This window comes from Centropristis striata, chromosome 20 (assembly GCF_030273125.1).
Source record: "Centropristis striata isolate RG_2023a ecotype Rhode Island chromosome 20, C.striata_1.0, whole genome shotgun sequence".
Taxonomy (NCBI): Eukaryota; Metazoa; Chordata; class Actinopteri; order Perciformes; family Serranidae; genus Centropristis; species Centropristis striata.
This window is the reverse complement of record NC_081536.1, coordinates 25,440,939-25,459,802: the sequence shown is the minus strand read 5'-3', so window position 1 is coordinate 25,459,802 and position 18,864 is coordinate 25,440,939. Positions and strand designations below refer to the sequence as shown.

The window sequence follows — 18,864 nt, the reverse complement described above, 5'->3', positions numbered from 1 at the left end:
ATTATCATTTTAAATACACACGCCTTTCTCAGTGTAATCTCACTACAAATAACCAGAAAAGAGACAATTCAGACAATTCAACAAAAGAGACCAACAATAAATAAATAGTGGTCATTGACAGGTGCAACGAGCATCAATCACATAACCTGCTACTTATTAAAGAAATAACCACAGAATAAAACACCAGCAAGGCACACAACACAGACATGAACAACACAAACGTCACAGCAGATTCTGTAGGGCACACTCACAACCACATGCTTGTACTTCTATCTTTGTGAGGACCCTTCATTACCATGCCCTTACCTTTACCATCACAACTAATTGCCCAACCCTAACCCTTACCCAACTCCAACCTAAAACTTACTGCAACCTGAACCTTAACACCAAGTCCTAACCCTCAAATAGAATAGAATAGCCTTTATTGGCGTTGTACATAGCACAACAAAATTAGAGAGCAACTCCCATAGTGCATAAAAAAAATTAAGAACAACAACACACAAACACTTAAGGACAATAAGGTAAAGAGGTATAAAAGGTATAAAATATCCCAACAAGAATAATTAATTCGAAGCGCAAAAAATACTGAATATAGAATAAATAGCTATGTATGTAGTACATAGGCCCAAGATATGAGGATCAGCTGAAATGTCCTCACTTCCCAAAAACGTCCTCAAGTCCCCCTCATTTAAAAACGTGTCCCTATCCTCACTATGATGGAAGTACAAGAACAAACACACACACACACACACACACACACACACACACACACACACATACGCACACACTGTGGTAGAGATCAGCAATTCAGCCATTCGGCCAGAACCTTGGCACGGTTGGTCTTGATCTGGCCTTCACTACTACTAACCCCCAAAGCTGACATTACACATGAAATTCCCATTTTTCAGCCTTGACAAAAAGTTTGTTTCCAAGTTAATGTTGCAAAACCAGTTTGACGTACTCAACATGTTCTTCAGGTGAGTGACAGACAATAAGAATGTTGTCCAGATATACAAAAAAAAAAACAACAACGGTTTTGCAGGTTGCGAAGGACATCATTTATAAGTGCCTATAAAAAGGGTTATTATAAGTCAGCCCACTGGCTCACAGTGTTAGCTTATGTTTCACACTGTAGGGGAGGTGATGAGAGACAAGGGATTCTGGACTGTATAAAACGTCACTTCCTTTGGATGTTCTTGGACCATGTGTCCTGAGTTCCTCACATAGAAATCAGTCTACAGGCAGTCATAGACAACCTAGAAACTCAGGTATGATCTTAGTTTTTAAGTTATTTTACAATCTGTTGACACATATGCAGTCCAAAGCAATTAACCACCTGTGATCCACAGGGGCTCAGTCTTAAGGCTACAGGAAAGATAGTGATATATGAGACCTAAGAAATATAATTTGCCAAAACTGAGACTCTTGCGGATTCAATGATCCCAGTTTTTTTCAGTTGTGATGTGAGTAAAAAAAATAGAGTAGGCAATGTATTGGACTGCATTTAAACTCAAACAGGCTGTTCAGCAGCTGATCAAAAGTTTAAGACCATGGCCCAAAAAAAACCCCAAAACACAACTAAAAGTGTCAAAAAGGGATTGCCTACTCTATTTTTTTGTCTCTTGTTCCTGTTTATTTCTTTTTGCATTTCAAAGCTACTTACAACCTGGTTATGTGAAATGTGAATACTTGAAATATTTCCCCCAGTCTTAAGATTTTGATCAGGAGTGTATTCATTTATTGATCCCCCATGGGGGAAATTTAGGTGTTGCAGCAGCACAAGTACAGAGTAAAGACAGATTAAGTTAATGAAAATAGAATATTAAAAATGAAATTGAATAAAAAATAAAATAATAAAATTTAAATAGAATAAAGATAAAAATATATAAATTGTATGAAATAAAAATACAAACAAGCAAATAACCAAGACCACATTAAAAGATCTCCTCCTAAAGAGGAGAGAGAGCCACCACCATATCAGAGACACACACAGACTGCACAATTAGCAGATGATCTGGGATCAGATCAGTGTTGCACTCACCAGAGACTTCACTCAGTAACTTGGAGTACCAATCCCAGCTGACACAGATCGCCAGACTGTGATAGGACAGACACATGGAGACAGACAACCATTCATGGTCACATTCATACAGGCAATTTAGAGTCACCAACTAAACTTTGGCTCCATGTGTTTGTACTGTGAGAGGAAACTGGAGGACCTGGAGAGAGCTCACACTGACACAGGAAGAACATGCAAACTCCACACAGAAGAGGTGCAAGTAGAGATGGGCTGTTTGACACTGAGGCTCCGAAGCCTGTTTCACTCAGTTGAAGCAGACTGGTTCAAAACACTGTGTTGAGACTCTGTGATCACGTGACCGATGGCGTTTGAGGCGTCACACGTCACAACAAAGGATTAAATGGTTACAGAAAATGAATGAGCGTTATTATATTGTTATATTGTTTAAGTCATTTTTCACAAATGTGCCTGTTTAGCCTACTAATTATTAAGATTAATTAATGCTTAGTTAAGTTAATATTGTCTTGCACAACCACATACACCAGCACAATCCCCTCATGTACACATGCACTTCATTTTTACACTGTAACATAAACACAATATTGACTTTTTTTTTTTTTTTACATTGTGGCACAAGGAAGTCCTTCAGAATCATTCAAACAAAAGTAATTCTACATTGTTGAAATATTTTCATATTATTTGTTACATTACAATTATGTTCTCTTAATGGATATCAGGAGAGGTATATGATCCAAATTCAGGGATGTCCTTATGATCATTACCACCATAAGTGGTTTCCACTGAATTGCAATAGAACTTCTCACAAACCTTCAGTCAAACCTCAAAAAAACACTGATGTTGAAAAAGCTACCATCTTACATCATAACACAACCCTGTCATATCAGGACAACACATTTAAACATGTTATCAGTAAATTGACATTTCAAAGTAACACTGTCATGTGAGGACAGTGATTCTCAGAAAGAAGACACAGCTGCTTACTGATTTTAATACTTTTGAGTTGAAACTGGAATCAATAACATGTGTGAATCATTTTGAAGTTTGTGGCTGCTATAATTACAGCTGACCACTAGATGTCACTGGTAGGGTCTGTCTTTAAGGCTTTGAAGCTTGAAATCTTTTTTCAATACAATCAGGAAGAAGCCTGGAAAGCTTCACAAGGCTTCATCTGCCCATCTCTAGCCGCAAGCCAGATTGTAACCTGCGACCACCTTCAGTGAGCCTATGTTATTAGTTGATTTCCAATACTAAAGCTATATGCATTTGCATAATTTATCATATCTGTCCACTCCACTGTTGATGAGTATTTAGTACATTTAAGAACAGATACAAAAAGTATGATTCATTTGCGATGAACTATGGACAATCATGTGATTTTCTCACACTCAAATATCTGAATGGATTGACAGCCCTAATATAAATAGCTTTACATGGTACTTCAACCCTTTAAGAATAAACATGCTGATAACCCCCTTTCGCGGGAAATATCAGATTAGGTGTGGCATATGTTTCCGCCCAGAGGGGAGGCTGTTTTATGAAATTATTTCTCTTTGTGCATGAAATTCTTTGTAATCTGTAAATATGTTTTTTTTTCACTTAATTTCTGTGATTTCCTACTAGTTATCTTCTTTCTGATGTTGGTATTCACTTCTTAAATACTGTAATATTTACCCTCTAATCTCACACCACCCTTTATTTTACAAAAAGTAGTTTCGTCCTAACTGGCGCGAAATGGAACAGCCCCGCCTATTATCAAACTCACAACTGCGTCAAGGTAGCGGAAATTAGCGGAGGTCAAGCGATTCCGTATTTAAAAAATAAAAGATAATCACGACGGTTAAAGCGTAATTGGTTTTATTTTGAAAGGCATTGACCGGACGTGTGTTCCCTGTTGGAAGCAGCTGAGCACTTAGAGGACACGCACTGTTTTACTGCAGAGCCGCAGACAAGACCTCAATGTTAAATAATACTAATATACCTGTTTACATAGTTTGAGTAAAGGATATATTTCTGAGTTTTGCGACACTCGGAAACAACATTTATAACAACTTAACTGTTGTTTTACACAGTTATAACATTAACCCTCGACAAGTTCGTTGTTCGTCAACGTTACCTGGAATCACTGAGTGAGTCAGATTGACGCTTCGCTGTTGGGACGATGAGCTGGTGAGTGAGATGATTTTCACTGAGATGAAATCTGTCAGTGGGATGTTTTATCGGGACTTTATGTCTCAAACAGTGGAGCAGCGTGGTGATGATTCAGAGTGGGTTCAAGTCCTGACCGACACAAAGATCTCAATGAATCTCCACATGACTTAAAAGTAAAAGCGAGGCTGCGAATACTGAGGCATTAGTTTATTGTTTTGTTGATGCTGAAAGTTTTCATGTTTGAATCTATGTTGTGTCTTAAGTTTTGTGTGTTGTAGAATAAGGTAACAGACGGTTTTCTCTCACATGTCCTGTCCCCGCCTCCTCATGTGAGACAGTTATGCTACCTATACACTAGGAGACTTGGAAAAGACTCCTTGAAAACTATCAGCTCACATCTGCTCGCATCTAAAGACAAGTGTTTAGAGTTTTTAGTCCCAGCCTAGTCTCACACTGAGATTTTAGACAGACTGTGAATCTTGCAGGGTCACTATTTACAAGACTACAACTAGATTCTTTTAGCATCTTTTTCATATGCATTTTTCCCCCATCATGCTCTTAGTAAAAGCTTACAAACTCGAGGAAAATCAGCTTTTGGCTACAGATGCACTAGTGTGTGCAGTGGTTTGTGTTGGAAAAAACACCCAAAAACAACAAAAAGAAGAGGAGAAGACGCCACAAAACGCCCCCTCACAAAGCTGAAAAAGGGTTTCTGTTTTTCTGACATGAAAAGCTGACTATTTTACAGTAAAAATAGATTTAAAAAAAAGAGAAGAATTTCCCCATTGTGGGATTAATACAGTAATTAATCTTAATCTTAAAGAAGAATAAAATAAATTAATTCATGATATGCATTTATGTCATATTTAATTATAATGTGTTGAATTGAATAATTATATTCATCAGCTCTATCAACTTTCATTTATTTAATCATACATTAATCGATTATTACTTATTTATTTATGTATACATTTATTTGTACATTTTAACTTGGTCTCCTTATTGTTCTCTTTACTAAGAAACAGCACCCCCAAAAATCTAAATATATGACATCACTATATTTTTTATTAAGGACTGAGCTTACTGGCATTATTATGATGTTACTTTTTCCTGTGGAAGTGGTTTTACTGGCCGGTCTGGAACCGGGGACCTTTCCCCCGCTCATCTATTGGTTGGTGATTGTGTTATGTCACTGAGACTTGAGATAATATCAAACACGTTTAATATGATCCAAACCCAAGACTAGGAAAAGACTGATATGAAACAGAGCAGATTACTACCTTAAGCTTAACCATGGAGATGACAGGAGCACCGTGACTCCAGTAAGACTCCTAGATTTACTAAAGTCTTTCAGTTTTTAGTCTGGGACTGTGAAAAACGTTTGGTGTAAGCCCAGCATAAGAAGACTTCACCCTCTGCTTCTGTTTGTCTTCCTCCTCATGCTGACAGCTTGAAGCAAGAAGAAACTAGAAGTGGGTCCCCACATTGCCCCAAGCCAGATGAGTCTGAGGAGCCGCTGGGTACAGCCATGGAGACTGAAACCGCACAAGGTCAGCCACAAAGCACCCAAGTCTGTGGCCCCCAGGGGCCACAATAGAGCTAACAGAGATTTATTGAGCTAATTCAACTGTAATGAATGAAGTGTTCCTGTCATTAGGTAGTCACTGTTATAAGGTAATTATCTTATATATCAGCTTACATATGCAGTAACTAATAGAAAGATAAGGAACTGGAAAGTGTCTGTCTGTGTTAGTGTGTGTCAAACGGTAACCACAGCCTGACTATCACTGTTGTTTCTTTGAAGATGTCAGTGTGAAATGTGAGAATTCTGAAGTGGTCATCACTAAGGAAATGGAGGAAGAAGAGAAGCAGCTGAGGGAGGAAGGGGAGCGGAAAGAAATGGAGATGATGGAAAAGGTGTGACATGTTTTGTCCCAGTTCTCAGGAATTGCTGCTTATTTGTTTGCTTGTGTTTCGCCAACATTTAACAATCTTAAGTTTTGGTAAATAAAGAACATTTTTTTGTAGGAGAATATAATCTTAACTGATAGCTAATGAAAAAATTTAATTTTAGGACAGGTAAGGTAATCACGCAGAATGTCATTCATGTATGATTATTTTCTTCCACACACAACAAGGCCAGGGAGTCCCGGGAGAGAGATTCTCATGACATGCGCTTCAAGAGACTGCAGCATTTGCTTCAGAAGAGCAACATCTACTCTAAATTCTTACTGACCAAAATGGAGCAACAACAGAATGAGGTAGAGTATGTGTGAGCTGTTGCTGCAGTAATTAGGACAGTATATGTGCCTGCTGTCTACAGCCTCACACACTCTGTCAACTTTGCAGGAGAAACTCCGGAAGGACACACTTGAAAAGAAGGCCAAGAAGGTGAGGGACTTTTGACTGAATATAAACATATATAAAACATTTTAGTTGTAGCAAATCTTATTCATACGAGTCTAATTGTCTTTGAAATGCAGAAAACAAGCAGTGCAGAGCCTGAGAAAGGTGAGTTAATCTTCTCATAATTCCATTTTATACTAAATATATTGTGAAAAGCTCCAATACACACTGATATGTACAAACTAACACTTTAACCCTTGGAACCCCATCAAAAAGTTTCATGACTTCACATTCTGTGTCCTTGTTTTTCCACTGCAGTTTATATAAAAATGTATTATATGAATAAAGGTCTTCCACCTCTACGGAAACAGAAAAATTATAGATAAAAGGAGCAGGAATCATAAAAAAATAGGACATTTTGATATATATTATATGCTCAGATTTGGTTATTTTTCTGATATGAGCGTTTATCACACATGATTTGTTCAAGCACCATCGGAAAGGTTTTTTTAAATTTTTTAACCACTACGTATAAATATGTGAAAGGTTTTTACTCGTTTATTCTGTTGAAGCAGATAAAAAGAAGAGGAAGAGGAATGAAGACTACAAAATAGCAGACGTCATGTCAAAAGAAGTAAGGTCTCACTTGACTTCTTGTTTAGTGTGTAGATTCTGCATTTACTGATGTGCTCACACAGTTTTCTGCTTGATTTTTGTCTTCCAGGAAATCATGTCACAAGCTAAAAAAGCAAAAGTGGATGAAGTGGTAATGGCAGATTTTATGTTTCCTTCTCTATGTATAAGTATATTAGGTGTCAGTATATTTTAGTAATCTAGAAAGGGAATCAAAACCGTAATGCATTTAACCAACGCCTGTATTGATATCAGGACAAGGCACCGGCCAGGAAGAAACTTCAAGCTGAAGATATCGAGAAGATAAGTGATTCCAACCAAGATATCAAGAACCGTCTGTCGGAGGCGGTGCGAGAAAACGCCAAGCATCTTCTGCATCCTGACAGGAAGGTGAATGGCCAGCCGGTCCCCGCCCAGCAACCTCAACTCTTCACTGGGGGCGTCATGAGGTGGTACCAGATAGAAGGCATCGAATGGCTGAGGGTGAGTAGTTGACAAACTAGAGATTTTTTGCCTTAAATTAACTGGCGTGTATTTTTACATTTTGTTTACTCCAGTGTCATGAGGGTGTCTTTGTTGCTTTTTCTTCACAATAACATTTATGCTAACCATTAATCTGTGGTGGCCTCAGGATTCTGGACTTCTGCTTTAGGTGCCTTAAGAGTGCTTGATTTTTTTACTCTGAAAAAGCTGTTTGTCCAATTGTCATGGTGTTGTAAATGTCACAGCAGCACTGAAAGGCTTAAAAGTTGAATTTCAGAGTTCACTAAAATTTGCCACAAAGTGAGGCCATATCCTAGGGCTGGGCGATATGGAACAAAAGTCACATCCCGATATATTTAGGTTGAAAATCGATATACGATATATATCCTGATATTTTTATAATAAAGTAGTTTTATTAAAACGGTTTATTTAAGTGAACATAAATACTTATTTAACAACAGTTTTCAAAGCTCCATAAAGTGCACATTTAAACAAAAAAAAATCTCTAATAAAAATAGCCTATGAAATGAAATAGGCCAGTCCTTTTCTGAAATATATTTATATGAGAAAAGAATAACGAACATTACAAAAGAACTAAATGTGACAAACCCTAGTAAGGGCAGCAGTTATATATTAAGAAGCAAGAAAGGAAAAAAAACAAAGAACTATATCGATATATGCGATATGGTCTAACTCCATATCACATTTAAAAATATACCTATATATTTTTTATATCCTTACCATATCCCATGATGCATATGTGTCTACAGCAAAAAAAAGACAAAAACAAAGAAACATTCATCACACCGTCATTAAAGGACACTTTCATAAAGTAAAGGGACTTGAGGGGCTTCTCCCCTTAGATCGTTCCACTGCTCTCTTCATGATTCATGCAGTGAGTAGATGTTGTCTAAAACAGTAGTTCTCAACCTTTTTGAGTCGCGACCCCCAATTTAACAGGCATGTTGTCCGCGACCCCCGCTCACTGAACAGAATCTCACACGCACGGTTCAGATCACCCAAAAAAGAAACAAAATGACCAAAAAAAGTAAACAAATGACCAGAAAAGACACAAAATGACCAAAAAAAAGACACAAAATGACCAAAAAAGGACACAAATTGACATAAAAAGATAAAAAATGACCAAAAAAGACACAAAATGACATAAAAAGACACAAAATGACCAAAAAAAGGACACAAATTGACATAAAAAGACCAAAAATGACCAAAAAAGGAAACAAAATAACCCAAAAAAGAAAAAAAAAATTACCAAAAAAAAGACACAAAATGACAAAAACAAGACACAAAATGACTAAAAAGAACTCAAAATGACCAAAAAAAGACATTAAGTGACCAAAAAGACGAAAATACATTAACACATTAACACTTTTAACACTGTGGAGACAGAGCTGACTTCCAAAATGATTTGGCGACCCCCAGAAATCATCTCGCGACCCCAATTGGGGTCCCGACCCCAAGGTTGAGAACAGCTGGTCTAAAACACTAACACTAAATTAAAATGTGGCTTTAACTCTTTTAAATAGCAATTTGAGTTTTTACCAATAACCGTGTGTGTTTGAGATTGAGTTGTGAACAGGCCCATCAGTCTGTGTGGTGTGTGTGTGTCTGGCTCAGATGCTGTGGGAGAACGGCATCAATGGGATCCTGGCTGATGAGATGGGACTGGGAAAGACCATCCAGTGCATCGCTCACATCGCCATGATGGTAGAAAAAAAAGTAATGGGCCCCTTTCTGGTGGTGGCCCCTCTCTCCACTTTGCCTAACTGGATCAGCGAATTCCAGCGTTTCACCCCAGAGGTAGGAGTCCTCGTCTCACTGGAAACACAAACTCACCACAGCGATGAAATAGTTTGAGTCCAGTCAGGATACTGTGTGAGTAGTATCATGTGTGTGTCCCAGGTGTCCGTGCTGCTTTACCACGGCCAACAGTCGGAGAGGGCCAAAGTGCTGAAGCAGATCCGCAGCTCTCACGGGGCCCTTGGCATGTTTCCTGTCGTCGTCACGTCCTTTGAGATCGCCATGATAGACAGAAAGTTTCTACAGGTTGGTACCTGCTCATCCTCTACTCCAGTGGTTCTCAACCTTTTGAGCCGCGACCCCCAATTCATCATGCATTTTGTCCACCCCATCTTGTTTTAAGAGTCAATTTCGTATTTTAAGCGTTCAACATGCTTATTTCTAGATTTAATAACCTTGATTTAAGAAATCTTGTCAAGTAAATTATCTGTCCATGCAGCAAGATCATTTCCCTCAGATTTAGTGTTTTTATCTTTTTAGACAACACTTTTTTTTCACTGAACAGAATCTTACGCGCACAGTTCAGATCACACAAACCAAAACATCTCCCTGTCTGAAATTATGTAATTTAATATGAATTTTATGCATTTATATTTTTTCCAAAATGATTTGGCGACCCCCAGAAATCATCAATTGGGGTCGGGACCCCAAGGTTGAGAATGGCTGCTCTACTCAACAAAGAAATGCTTGTATGGTTTGAATATTACTGAATGCATCCTTCTGAATGCAGCTTCTGGTTGCTGCAGGCACTTTCATATGGTCACACGATGCTGAACTTCAAGAACACTCATTCGTCTAGCCAACGTTTTCCTTTTGCTCTACAGCAGGGATTCCCAACGTGTGGTGCATGCACCCCTGGGGGTGCGCGAGCTGCCGCTAGGGGGTTTGCGAGATTAAAATTGTAATGGCGGTCTGATAATTGCGCAATTACATTTTTTCCCCCCACACAATAAAGAAGTGTAAATAAACATTTCCTTTGTAAAATGTAAAATCAAAAACTGTAATATTAATTAATAAATAAATGCAGGCTATTCAAAATGCACTTCATCTGAAAATGAAGCGTAGAAGCGGTCATTTAAACTTGCTGCAATTTTAGTTCAACGCGGCTCAAAATATTACAACATTTTCCCAACTTATGTGCTTTCTGCCTCTGATCCTGAGCCTGTCATCATCCTCTTTGCTCTTAAAAGTGGAAGCTTGCGCATAACTTTGTTGCATAATATTGAAAATGTGTTACAGTGTTTCAGGTGAATTCAAATGCGAGACCGCATTGTTGTGATCATGATTATTTTATTATATGTGTGTTCTGGTCATTTGAGCATGATTTAACATGCCGCCTTTAATATGGCTATAAAAAAGCTTATTGCATTTTTTTAAATTTTTTTTTTGAAGGTGTGGGGGATTGGGGCTGCGTCAACCCGGTTGGCACATAGAAGGGGATGCGCGGCGAAAAACCGCTGCCCTACTGTAACTGCCAGGGCCACAAAATAATGCTAAATGTAAAAAAAACCCTGATTGGACAAGTTTCCACTTCAAGGATATGTAGGTAGATGTGTAAAGCCCAGTGCGCGATATATTTCTCTCTTATTTCACATTAATACGACTCGGGCAGTTGGCAAGTCTTATGGTAGGGAAAACCCTGGAGTGTTGTATAAGAAGCAAGGTCATGTTTGTGTTTTGCTGCAGCGCTTCCAGTGGAGGTACCTGATCGTGGATGAAGGTCACAGGATCAAAAACCTTAACTGTCGGCTGGTGCGAGAGCTGAAGATGCTGCCCACTGACAACAAGCTGCTGCTGACGGGCACACCGCTGCAGAACAACCTGGCTGAGCTTTGGTCCCTGCTCAACTTCCTCCTGCCAGAGGTCTTTGATGACCTCAAGAGGTAAAGAGCCACGCCATTTATTTTAGTGATTACTGAGTGCTGATCACAGTGCTGATATTCTTCAGTGTTTGCTTATACGAAGAACTCCACAATTTGTTTTTAATGTTGCAAGCGCAGACGTCTGTACAGCAAATCTATTGAGGAACTGATGATGTCCCACCTCCCACCCCCACATCAGTCAGCTGTGAGAGAAACTTTGTCAAATGTTTGGTGATTAATCCAGCAGTACTCCTGCATCGCTGATGGTTGATTTAAAAAACAGACTGACAGCGTCACAAATGTAGAACACACATTTTTAATACTGTTATGACCCATGTATAGAAATACCAATCACAGGGATAGATAGCAGGTGGATGTCACATAGAAGTGATGTACATCTTCTGAAAGCTGTAACCTGAAGAATTATTTAAGGTGCAGCTCAGCACTGTGTGTCAAGTTTTTGTTGTCAGAAATCTGTAATAGATAGATATATAGATTGATTGATTACTTTCTTTATTCATCCCCGAAGGGAAATCCGGTTGTCACAGCAGTCCGGTATTTAAATACAATACAGTAAAAATACTGAGGTAGGATAAATAGAAACAACAATGGAAAAAAACACAGAATAGAACAAGGACACGTAAGAGTTAAAAAGAAGATCCGTTGGTAGGTAAGGTACAGTGGCAAGATGATGGTAATTGTACTGATGATATGATGGTAATAATGTTATTGTGACTAGACAGTATATAATAATAGTACAGTAGATATACAGTACAGTACAGTAAAAGGTAGTAAAAGGCCAGTATGATAATAGCTGTATATCACAGTATAAAGTAATAATAGTAATGGCAGCAACAATATATGTATATAATAATAATGATAATAATGATAATAATAATAATAATAATAATAATAATAGTAGTAGTAGTAGTAGTAGTAGTAGTAGTAGTAGTAGTAGTAGTAATAATAACAACATAGCAGTGTGTCATATATTAGCCTGTGCAGGATGTGCATACATACGTAACGTAATCAAAATTTATGAATGTAAAAAAGAAAAAGCTCAGATATCAAGTGATATTCCATTTATGCAATTCACAGAATTATAGTGAGCCCAGTACGCAGACATATTCAAATACAACAGGCCAAAATAAAATAAAAACATTTTAATGCATGAGAAGAACTATGTGGTTTTGTTATTAGTATGGATGTAAAGAGGAGCTTTGTTGGCACCCATAGAGCCCATTTTCATGCGGACGTTTCATCTTAAGGTTAAAGCCAGTGGTCCCTTTTGAAAATTGCATGCTTGTTTCCCCCCCTCACTAAATAAGCTATTTTTATAACACAATAATATGACATGGTACCAATGGATTTCTTAGATCTTCTCATTTTATATGACCTTTCATGCAGCTTTAAAACTGAGCCCGCTACAGCCCAACTACAAAGGGGAAAAAAATCACAATGGGTTAATCTTTTCGTGTGCTGTTTGCTTATTAAACTTTTTTAAAGGGTCATATGTGTGCATCAAATGGGTATCCTTCAATAACCAGTAAACCCGGAGACACCTACTGTATCTATGAATGGTTAGGATTAATTTCTGCTGCTGATTGTTCAGTTTCAAGGCTTTTCTCAGGTTTGACTTCTTGTTGACATGTTTTTTTGTGTAGCTTTGAGTCCTGGTTTGACATCGACAGCATCGGTGAAGCAGAGTGTGTGGTGGCTACTGAGCGTGAGCAGAACATTCTGAGTATGCTGCACCAGGTCGGTCCTCCAAACCATCACAACACAGTGCAGCTATCGCACAATATCTCACTCAACATTGTTTCATCTAGTAATTAAGTGTGTTTAACAAAATATAATATGCAAAATATCCTCATTTCATGAATGATATGGAAGTGTTGGTATTAACCGGAGAGTTTTGCGCCTTTTCAGAGGGCTTTATCAATCAGATGTTTATAAACTACACAATAATGAGCCAGGATGTTGATCTCCTGCAGTGAAACAGAAAGCACAAGGACCAACTGCTTCAAACTGTTTTCAGCTGAAGTGAGCAGCATGAGAATAAAGATCTGCACAGTCAAACAGACATGATGGCTACAGTCAACAAACAGTGTCCTCAACACACGACTTTATTCTGAAATATCAAAAACACAAGTTCTATCGCATCGTTTTATTGCAGACACTAATTTGCTGAGACGGTTAACAAAGAAAAGGGGAAACTCAAGCTGCTGGTATTTTATTTTTCTAAAATGAATCACTATTTTAAGATGCACAATTTCAAATGCTATTTTATTAATTTTCTCTATGTTATTTTTAAATGCAGCCTTAACCTAATGAGAGAAAAAAAAATATTATGTGTATAGTGACAGTTATATGAATACGTGGACACATGAATATGTCAATGTTTAGTGACAATAGATATTTTTTAATTGTACTTTGTTTAATTTAATAGTCAGTTGCAGATGTGCAACTATGAGGCTACTTGTATATATCAGTCACACTAATTCATAATGTTTGACATTATGATGTTCCGGACCTTTGCTTGAGGAAATAATGTTTCACTGGACCTCTTAAAATTCCAGTTGAATACCTCTGGTTTACTGTATCCTGTTGAACACTCTCCTGGGGAGACTTTCTAAAGGGTTCATCTCTTGTTTCAGATTCTGACTCCGTTCCTGCTGAGGAGGCTGAAATCGGACGTGACGCTGGAGGTTCCTCCGAAAAAGGAGATGATCGTTTACGCTCCTCTGACAGCCAAACAGGAGGCCTTTTACACCGCGGTGGTCAACAAAACCATTACCAAGATGCTGGGCCAGGAAAAGGTCAGAGGACTGTGAATTGGTTTCTGTGGGTTTATTTTTTATCAGTCAGGCAGTTGATTCCCCAGAGCTGCAGTGTCACTCCATGTCACTACACAGTGTAGTCAGTGGTGGAAAGTAAAGTAAGTGCTTTTACCTAAGTATGGGATTTGAATACTTCTTCCACCACTGAATGTAGTTCTATTGTTCAATACGAAATTTCAAACAAATTTTTCGGTGTCTTTTTTTCCTTTGGCCATGTCGGTATATGGGTTGCTAGTGTCTTATTGTATATTGTTAAGTTATAGTTCCACTCTGTACATACTTTAAGATTGGACATTTGCATTTTTTTCTTCCTGTTTGCATGTCTTTATAAAATGCCTTGTTTCTTTTCTGTCGATGCGAAAGGCTTTGGGTTGTAGTTTTAAAGTGCTGTGATTTTTTTTTTTTTGAATGGTGCTTCAACTGCAGCAACAGGTGTCACACCCTTATGAGTGTAGCCATGTTGTCTCTTCTGTCACCTTCCATCTGTAGGTCCCCGAACATATTTCATATGTCACTTATTCAATCTATCAATTTATGTTCAATTTATTGGCCATAAAAATAGTCTGTAAAGCTCAACGATTGAAACAGTGCTCTCCTGGGTTATTCAGATAGAAGCTCCTGTAGCATTGACGTCCAGCGGCAGGCCGAAGCGCCGCAATCGGAAGGTGGTGGACTATAAGGAAAGAGACGGAGACTCACCGTATGACCTAGAGAAATATCTGGAGATGGTCAGCAAGGAAGCCCAGCAGAGGTCAGCCCTGCCTGCACACTCGGATCATTCATAGAATCTGTTTTTATACTGTAATGTTTGCTTAAAAGTTCTGGTTGTTTGACAAACCTTGCCATGTTGTGAATACATGTCCACTCCAAGAAGGACTCTCATTTCATGAGAAGCACAGCCTGTGGCTGGCTATCAGTCGAACTTGAATCCTGTCATGTCCTGCAGCTCCTGTCCAGCGCTGGATGTCCACACCCCGAAGGACGCCGAGGTCAACCTAAAGTTGCGGAATATGCTCATGCTGCTAAGGAAATGCTGTAACCACCCATACCTGGTGGAGTACCCCCTGGACCCTGCCACACAGGAGTTTAAGGTAACAACAGTACTGTGGACCCCATTAGTACAGTAACTTTAGTTTAGAGCAGAACAGAATGAAGAACAGTTTTCTGTAGTGATATTCATGAGATGCCAGTAATTGTCTTTTTCTTCCATTTGTGGCATGTTCTTTTCTTCACATACTGTCTGTGCTGCTCTCCTCGCACAGATCGATGAGGAGCTGGTGAAGAGCTCTGGGAAGTTTCTAATCCTGGACAGACTGCTTCCTGCACTAAAGGAAAGGGGACATAAGGTGAAACAAGACTCTAGTATGAGAGAGCAATAGTAATTAGTTTACATTAACTATTGCCACAAAACACATAATTTATAGCCTAATGTCATTTAAAATGCCTGTCCCCAGATGGGCCTTTACAATAATCATGGCAAAGCCTTTGCATGCATCAATGAGCCTTGGGCACCCATGACTCTGGCAGGTCCCTTTACAAAATAACTAATAATGTTATGGCTGATAGGTGTAAGTTTAAGATTAGCAAATTTGTTACATATGTTGCAAGACATTTTCTGAAATCAAAAGATGGCTAATTGGTTTGATGTTGTGGTCCAGGTTCTGATCTTCAGTCAGATGACGTCCATCTTGGATCTTTTGATGGATTACTGCTATCTGCGGGGCTTCAAGTACAGTCGACTGGATGGCAGCATGTCGTACTCTGACAGAAATGAAAATGTGAGTTCTGGACATCAAGTTGAGAAAGACTGCACACATTGTTTGTATAGTTGTAAAGTGTTTTGAACAGCTCACTGTGAGTGGCTCTGTGATATATTCAGCTCACTATATAGGGCATATAGAAAACTCTATTGTGTGGATGAACCTTTCCCACACAATAGCTTCCCTCAGTGAACCTAATCATGTAACCCCCCCCCCCCCCCCACCCCCACCCCCACCCCGACCAGATGACCAAGTTCTCCACAGACCCAGAGGTGTTCCTGTTCCTGCTGAGCACCAGAGCAGGAGGTCTCGGGATCAACCTGACAGCTGCTGATACTGTCATTATCTTTGATAGTGACTGGGTAGGTCAACCTGTTTCTGCAACTATTACCACTCTAAATGCTCTTGTACATGTGCTAATCAAGCCCCTTTCAGACTGCAGTTTTAACTTGAGATATTTACGCCTTTGGCATTTCACCTTCAATCTGAACGCGCCAGAGGCATAATGGGGGTACCAAGTGATCCTGGCTCTGTGCTGCCTTCGGGGGTTATAACACCGGTGTAAAATTGGCAGGACTTTTCGAGGCAGGATCAAAGTGAAACAGCGGACGAAAAAATATGATATAGGTTATGTGCGACCAACATTAATGGGAAAGGAAGTGGACCACACAACCAAAATGGAGAACAACTTTGCTTGAGAATCTCTACAGTGATAAACAGCATGGGGTGCAGTTCTTTCCCGATTATTGTTTTGAAGCCACTCGCAGCTGCGGCTGCTTACTGTACACTAACTGCCGTCGCTTATTCTACACATATTGCCGCAGCACATGCATACTGTACTGTACTGTGCTGTGCTGCCGCTGCTCCGTTACACTCCACCCACTTTGTTCAAATTAGCCGAAAATCCAGCACAGCTTGTTACAGCAATATAACAGGACTTTTGCAGAAATGCAGGCTGAAAGGGGCTTCATTGTGTGCTGATGTTCCATCCCCTCTCAGAACCCACAGGCTGACCTGCAGGCTCAGGACCGCTGTCACAGAATCGGGCAAACCAAACCGGTGGTGGTGTACCGCCTGATCACAGCCAACACAATCGACCAAAAGATACTGGAGAAGGCCTCGGCTAAGAGGAAGCTGGAGCAGATGGTCATCCACAAGAGTGAGTGGCTTCACTGTAATGGAAAACACAGCGAGCACTGCAAAAGTAGATGAGACAAAGCAGCTGATCTAATCTGAAGAATACTGCAAGTACTGGATTAAGGGTGCTCTGGAATATTTTCCAAATGTGATGATGACATTTAACTGTTTCTTTTCTTTGATTGCTTTCCTCCACAGATAAGTTCAAAGGTGGGAGGGCAGAGCTGAACCAGAGTAAAAGCTGCATTGATCTGGATGAGCTGATGGAGCTGCTCAAAGCCAGAGGCACTGAGAAGTAAGAAATACTCCTCCACCCAGTCGAAATGTTTCAACAATGTAAAGAACTAAAACTGGGGTTATCCACAACAGTGGAGAGTAACATTTGGCTGTAACTATGTCCCACTAAGAGAGGTGAAGGCATCAAAGGGGAAGGTGATCAGCGACAAGGACCTGGACATTCTGCTAGATCGCAGTGATCTGCTGGGTGAGGAGACGCACCACTCTGCACTTTAGAGGGGGACTTTAGAATAAACAGTTCTTACAGCCAGCAACAACACAATCTGTTAAATCATCTTGCTTTGTGTTAAAGTACAACTTCTGTAATGTTTCAAGGACAATTTGAACAATTTACAACGTTTTAGATGACACACTGATGTGTCAAAACTAAAGTGAAACCCTAATGTTCTGTGCATCTCTCTCTCATATATCGTTTTTCTTAAAGCAATAGCAGTCAAGGAATTTCAATATCGTTCAACCTTAGAGCATCATTCACCCCTGTAAACCCTGCCCCAATAGGTGCTGCCCAGAAGTTTAGAAACTAAAAACACTGGTTAGACACTGAACAGACTAAATGGAGGTGAATGGAAATTAGTTTGCTGCTCGTACATGGAGAAGAGGATGAGATTTCTCTGCAGAGCTGTTGGTTAGGATACAATGTCTATACAGTGTTTATCTGGATAAGTGAAAGGCTTTTGTTCTAGTCATGGGGGTGAACTGACTGTCCCTTCAGTTGACTGTCAGTGTGCCTTGTGTTGTGATTAGTCTGTTATCTGCACTGACTAAGTTTGGCCATGGTCTTTTGACTGTTGAACTAGTGAGCTCAAGTAAAGAAACATTTGTATTTTCAGACAAAAACAAGGGGAGCATGAAGAAAGAGAAGGCGGGAGTCTTCAGAGCGATCGATGCCAAAGAGATGTCAGAGATCTTGTTGACCTGAGAACACCTTTGTGTTGACTCCTAAAGAAGATTTAAAGATGCAACTCAACTGCTGTCACTTGTAATAGAGAAAACCTCCTGAAACTGCTGTTTGTGGACTTTGACGTATGTTTGTCTTTTACTTTAACCACCTTGATAGTACCCTGTTTAATTACCTTTTTGTCAACCACTCTACCCTTTTAAAGAGTCGTTTTTTTATGGCCACCAATGATGATTTTGCTTAATGTAAGCTAAAATATGAGGAAAAATTTGTTTTGTTTTTTTGACAGATTCTTCTACATTTAGTCCAACTGTTAGTTAACTGGACACTAGAGTAAGAAGAACATTATTTTTGTTAAAGGAGAAGTAAAGAACTGCATCACTGCTCAAACTGTCCTGACTGTTTACATGATCTATGCATCTGGTTTAAGAGACTGGAGTGACATGGTTAGGTCAGGTTGGTCCTCTTATATTTTCATTTAGCCATTCCAAACATTTGATCTGTATTATCTTTAACTATGTTTTAATCAAAGCACTTTACTCCAGGTAAAGCCTACATGTTTTTCTATGTCTTTTTATATAAATAAAGTATGATTTGTTAA

General features: G+C 39.2%; 1 protein-coding gene across 2 annotated transcripts; it reads left to right on the top strand.

The window, feature by feature from the left end:
* Positions 1–3,868: 3,868 nt before the first annotated feature.
* Positions 3,869–18,864, top strand: hells (helicase, lymphoid specific). 2 transcript variants are annotated; one of them, XM_059323811.1, is made up of 23 exons: positions 3,869–4,207; positions 5,639–5,739; positions 5,994–6,106; positions 6,328–6,450; positions 6,539–6,580; positions 6,673–6,700; positions 7,111–7,169; positions 7,260–7,301; positions 7,424–7,651; positions 9,287–9,469; positions 9,572–9,715; positions 11,156–11,352; positions 12,996–13,089; positions 13,989–14,150; positions 14,780–14,922; positions 15,118–15,262; positions 15,434–15,517; positions 15,830–15,949; positions 16,177–16,293; positions 16,931–17,090; positions 17,267–17,363; positions 17,476–17,552; positions 18,196–18,864. In XM_059323811.1, the coding sequence occupies exons 1-23, from the start codon at positions 4,200–4,202 to the stop codon at positions 18,282–18,284; spliced, it is 2,556 nt and encodes an 851-aa protein (XP_059179794.1). In that variant the 5' UTR covers positions 3,869–4,199; the 3' UTR covers positions 18,285–18,864. The 2 variants fall into 2 exon arrangements, with proteins under 2 accessions (XP_059179794.1, XP_059179793.1); XM_059323810.1 differs by having other exon boundaries at positions 7,108–7,169.

Excerpts from the sequence above, each read along its gene's own strand:
- hells (XM_059323810.1), top strand. Across the intron at positions 15,950-16,176 it reads ACTCTGACAGAAATGAAAAT|ATGACCAAGTTCTCCACAGA; the intron begins GTGAGTTCTGGA and ends CACCCCGACCAG. Across the intron at positions 17,364-17,475 it reads AAAGCCAGAGGCACTGAGAA|AGAGGTGAAGGCATCAAAGG; the intron begins GTAAGAAATACT and ends TGTCCCACTAAG.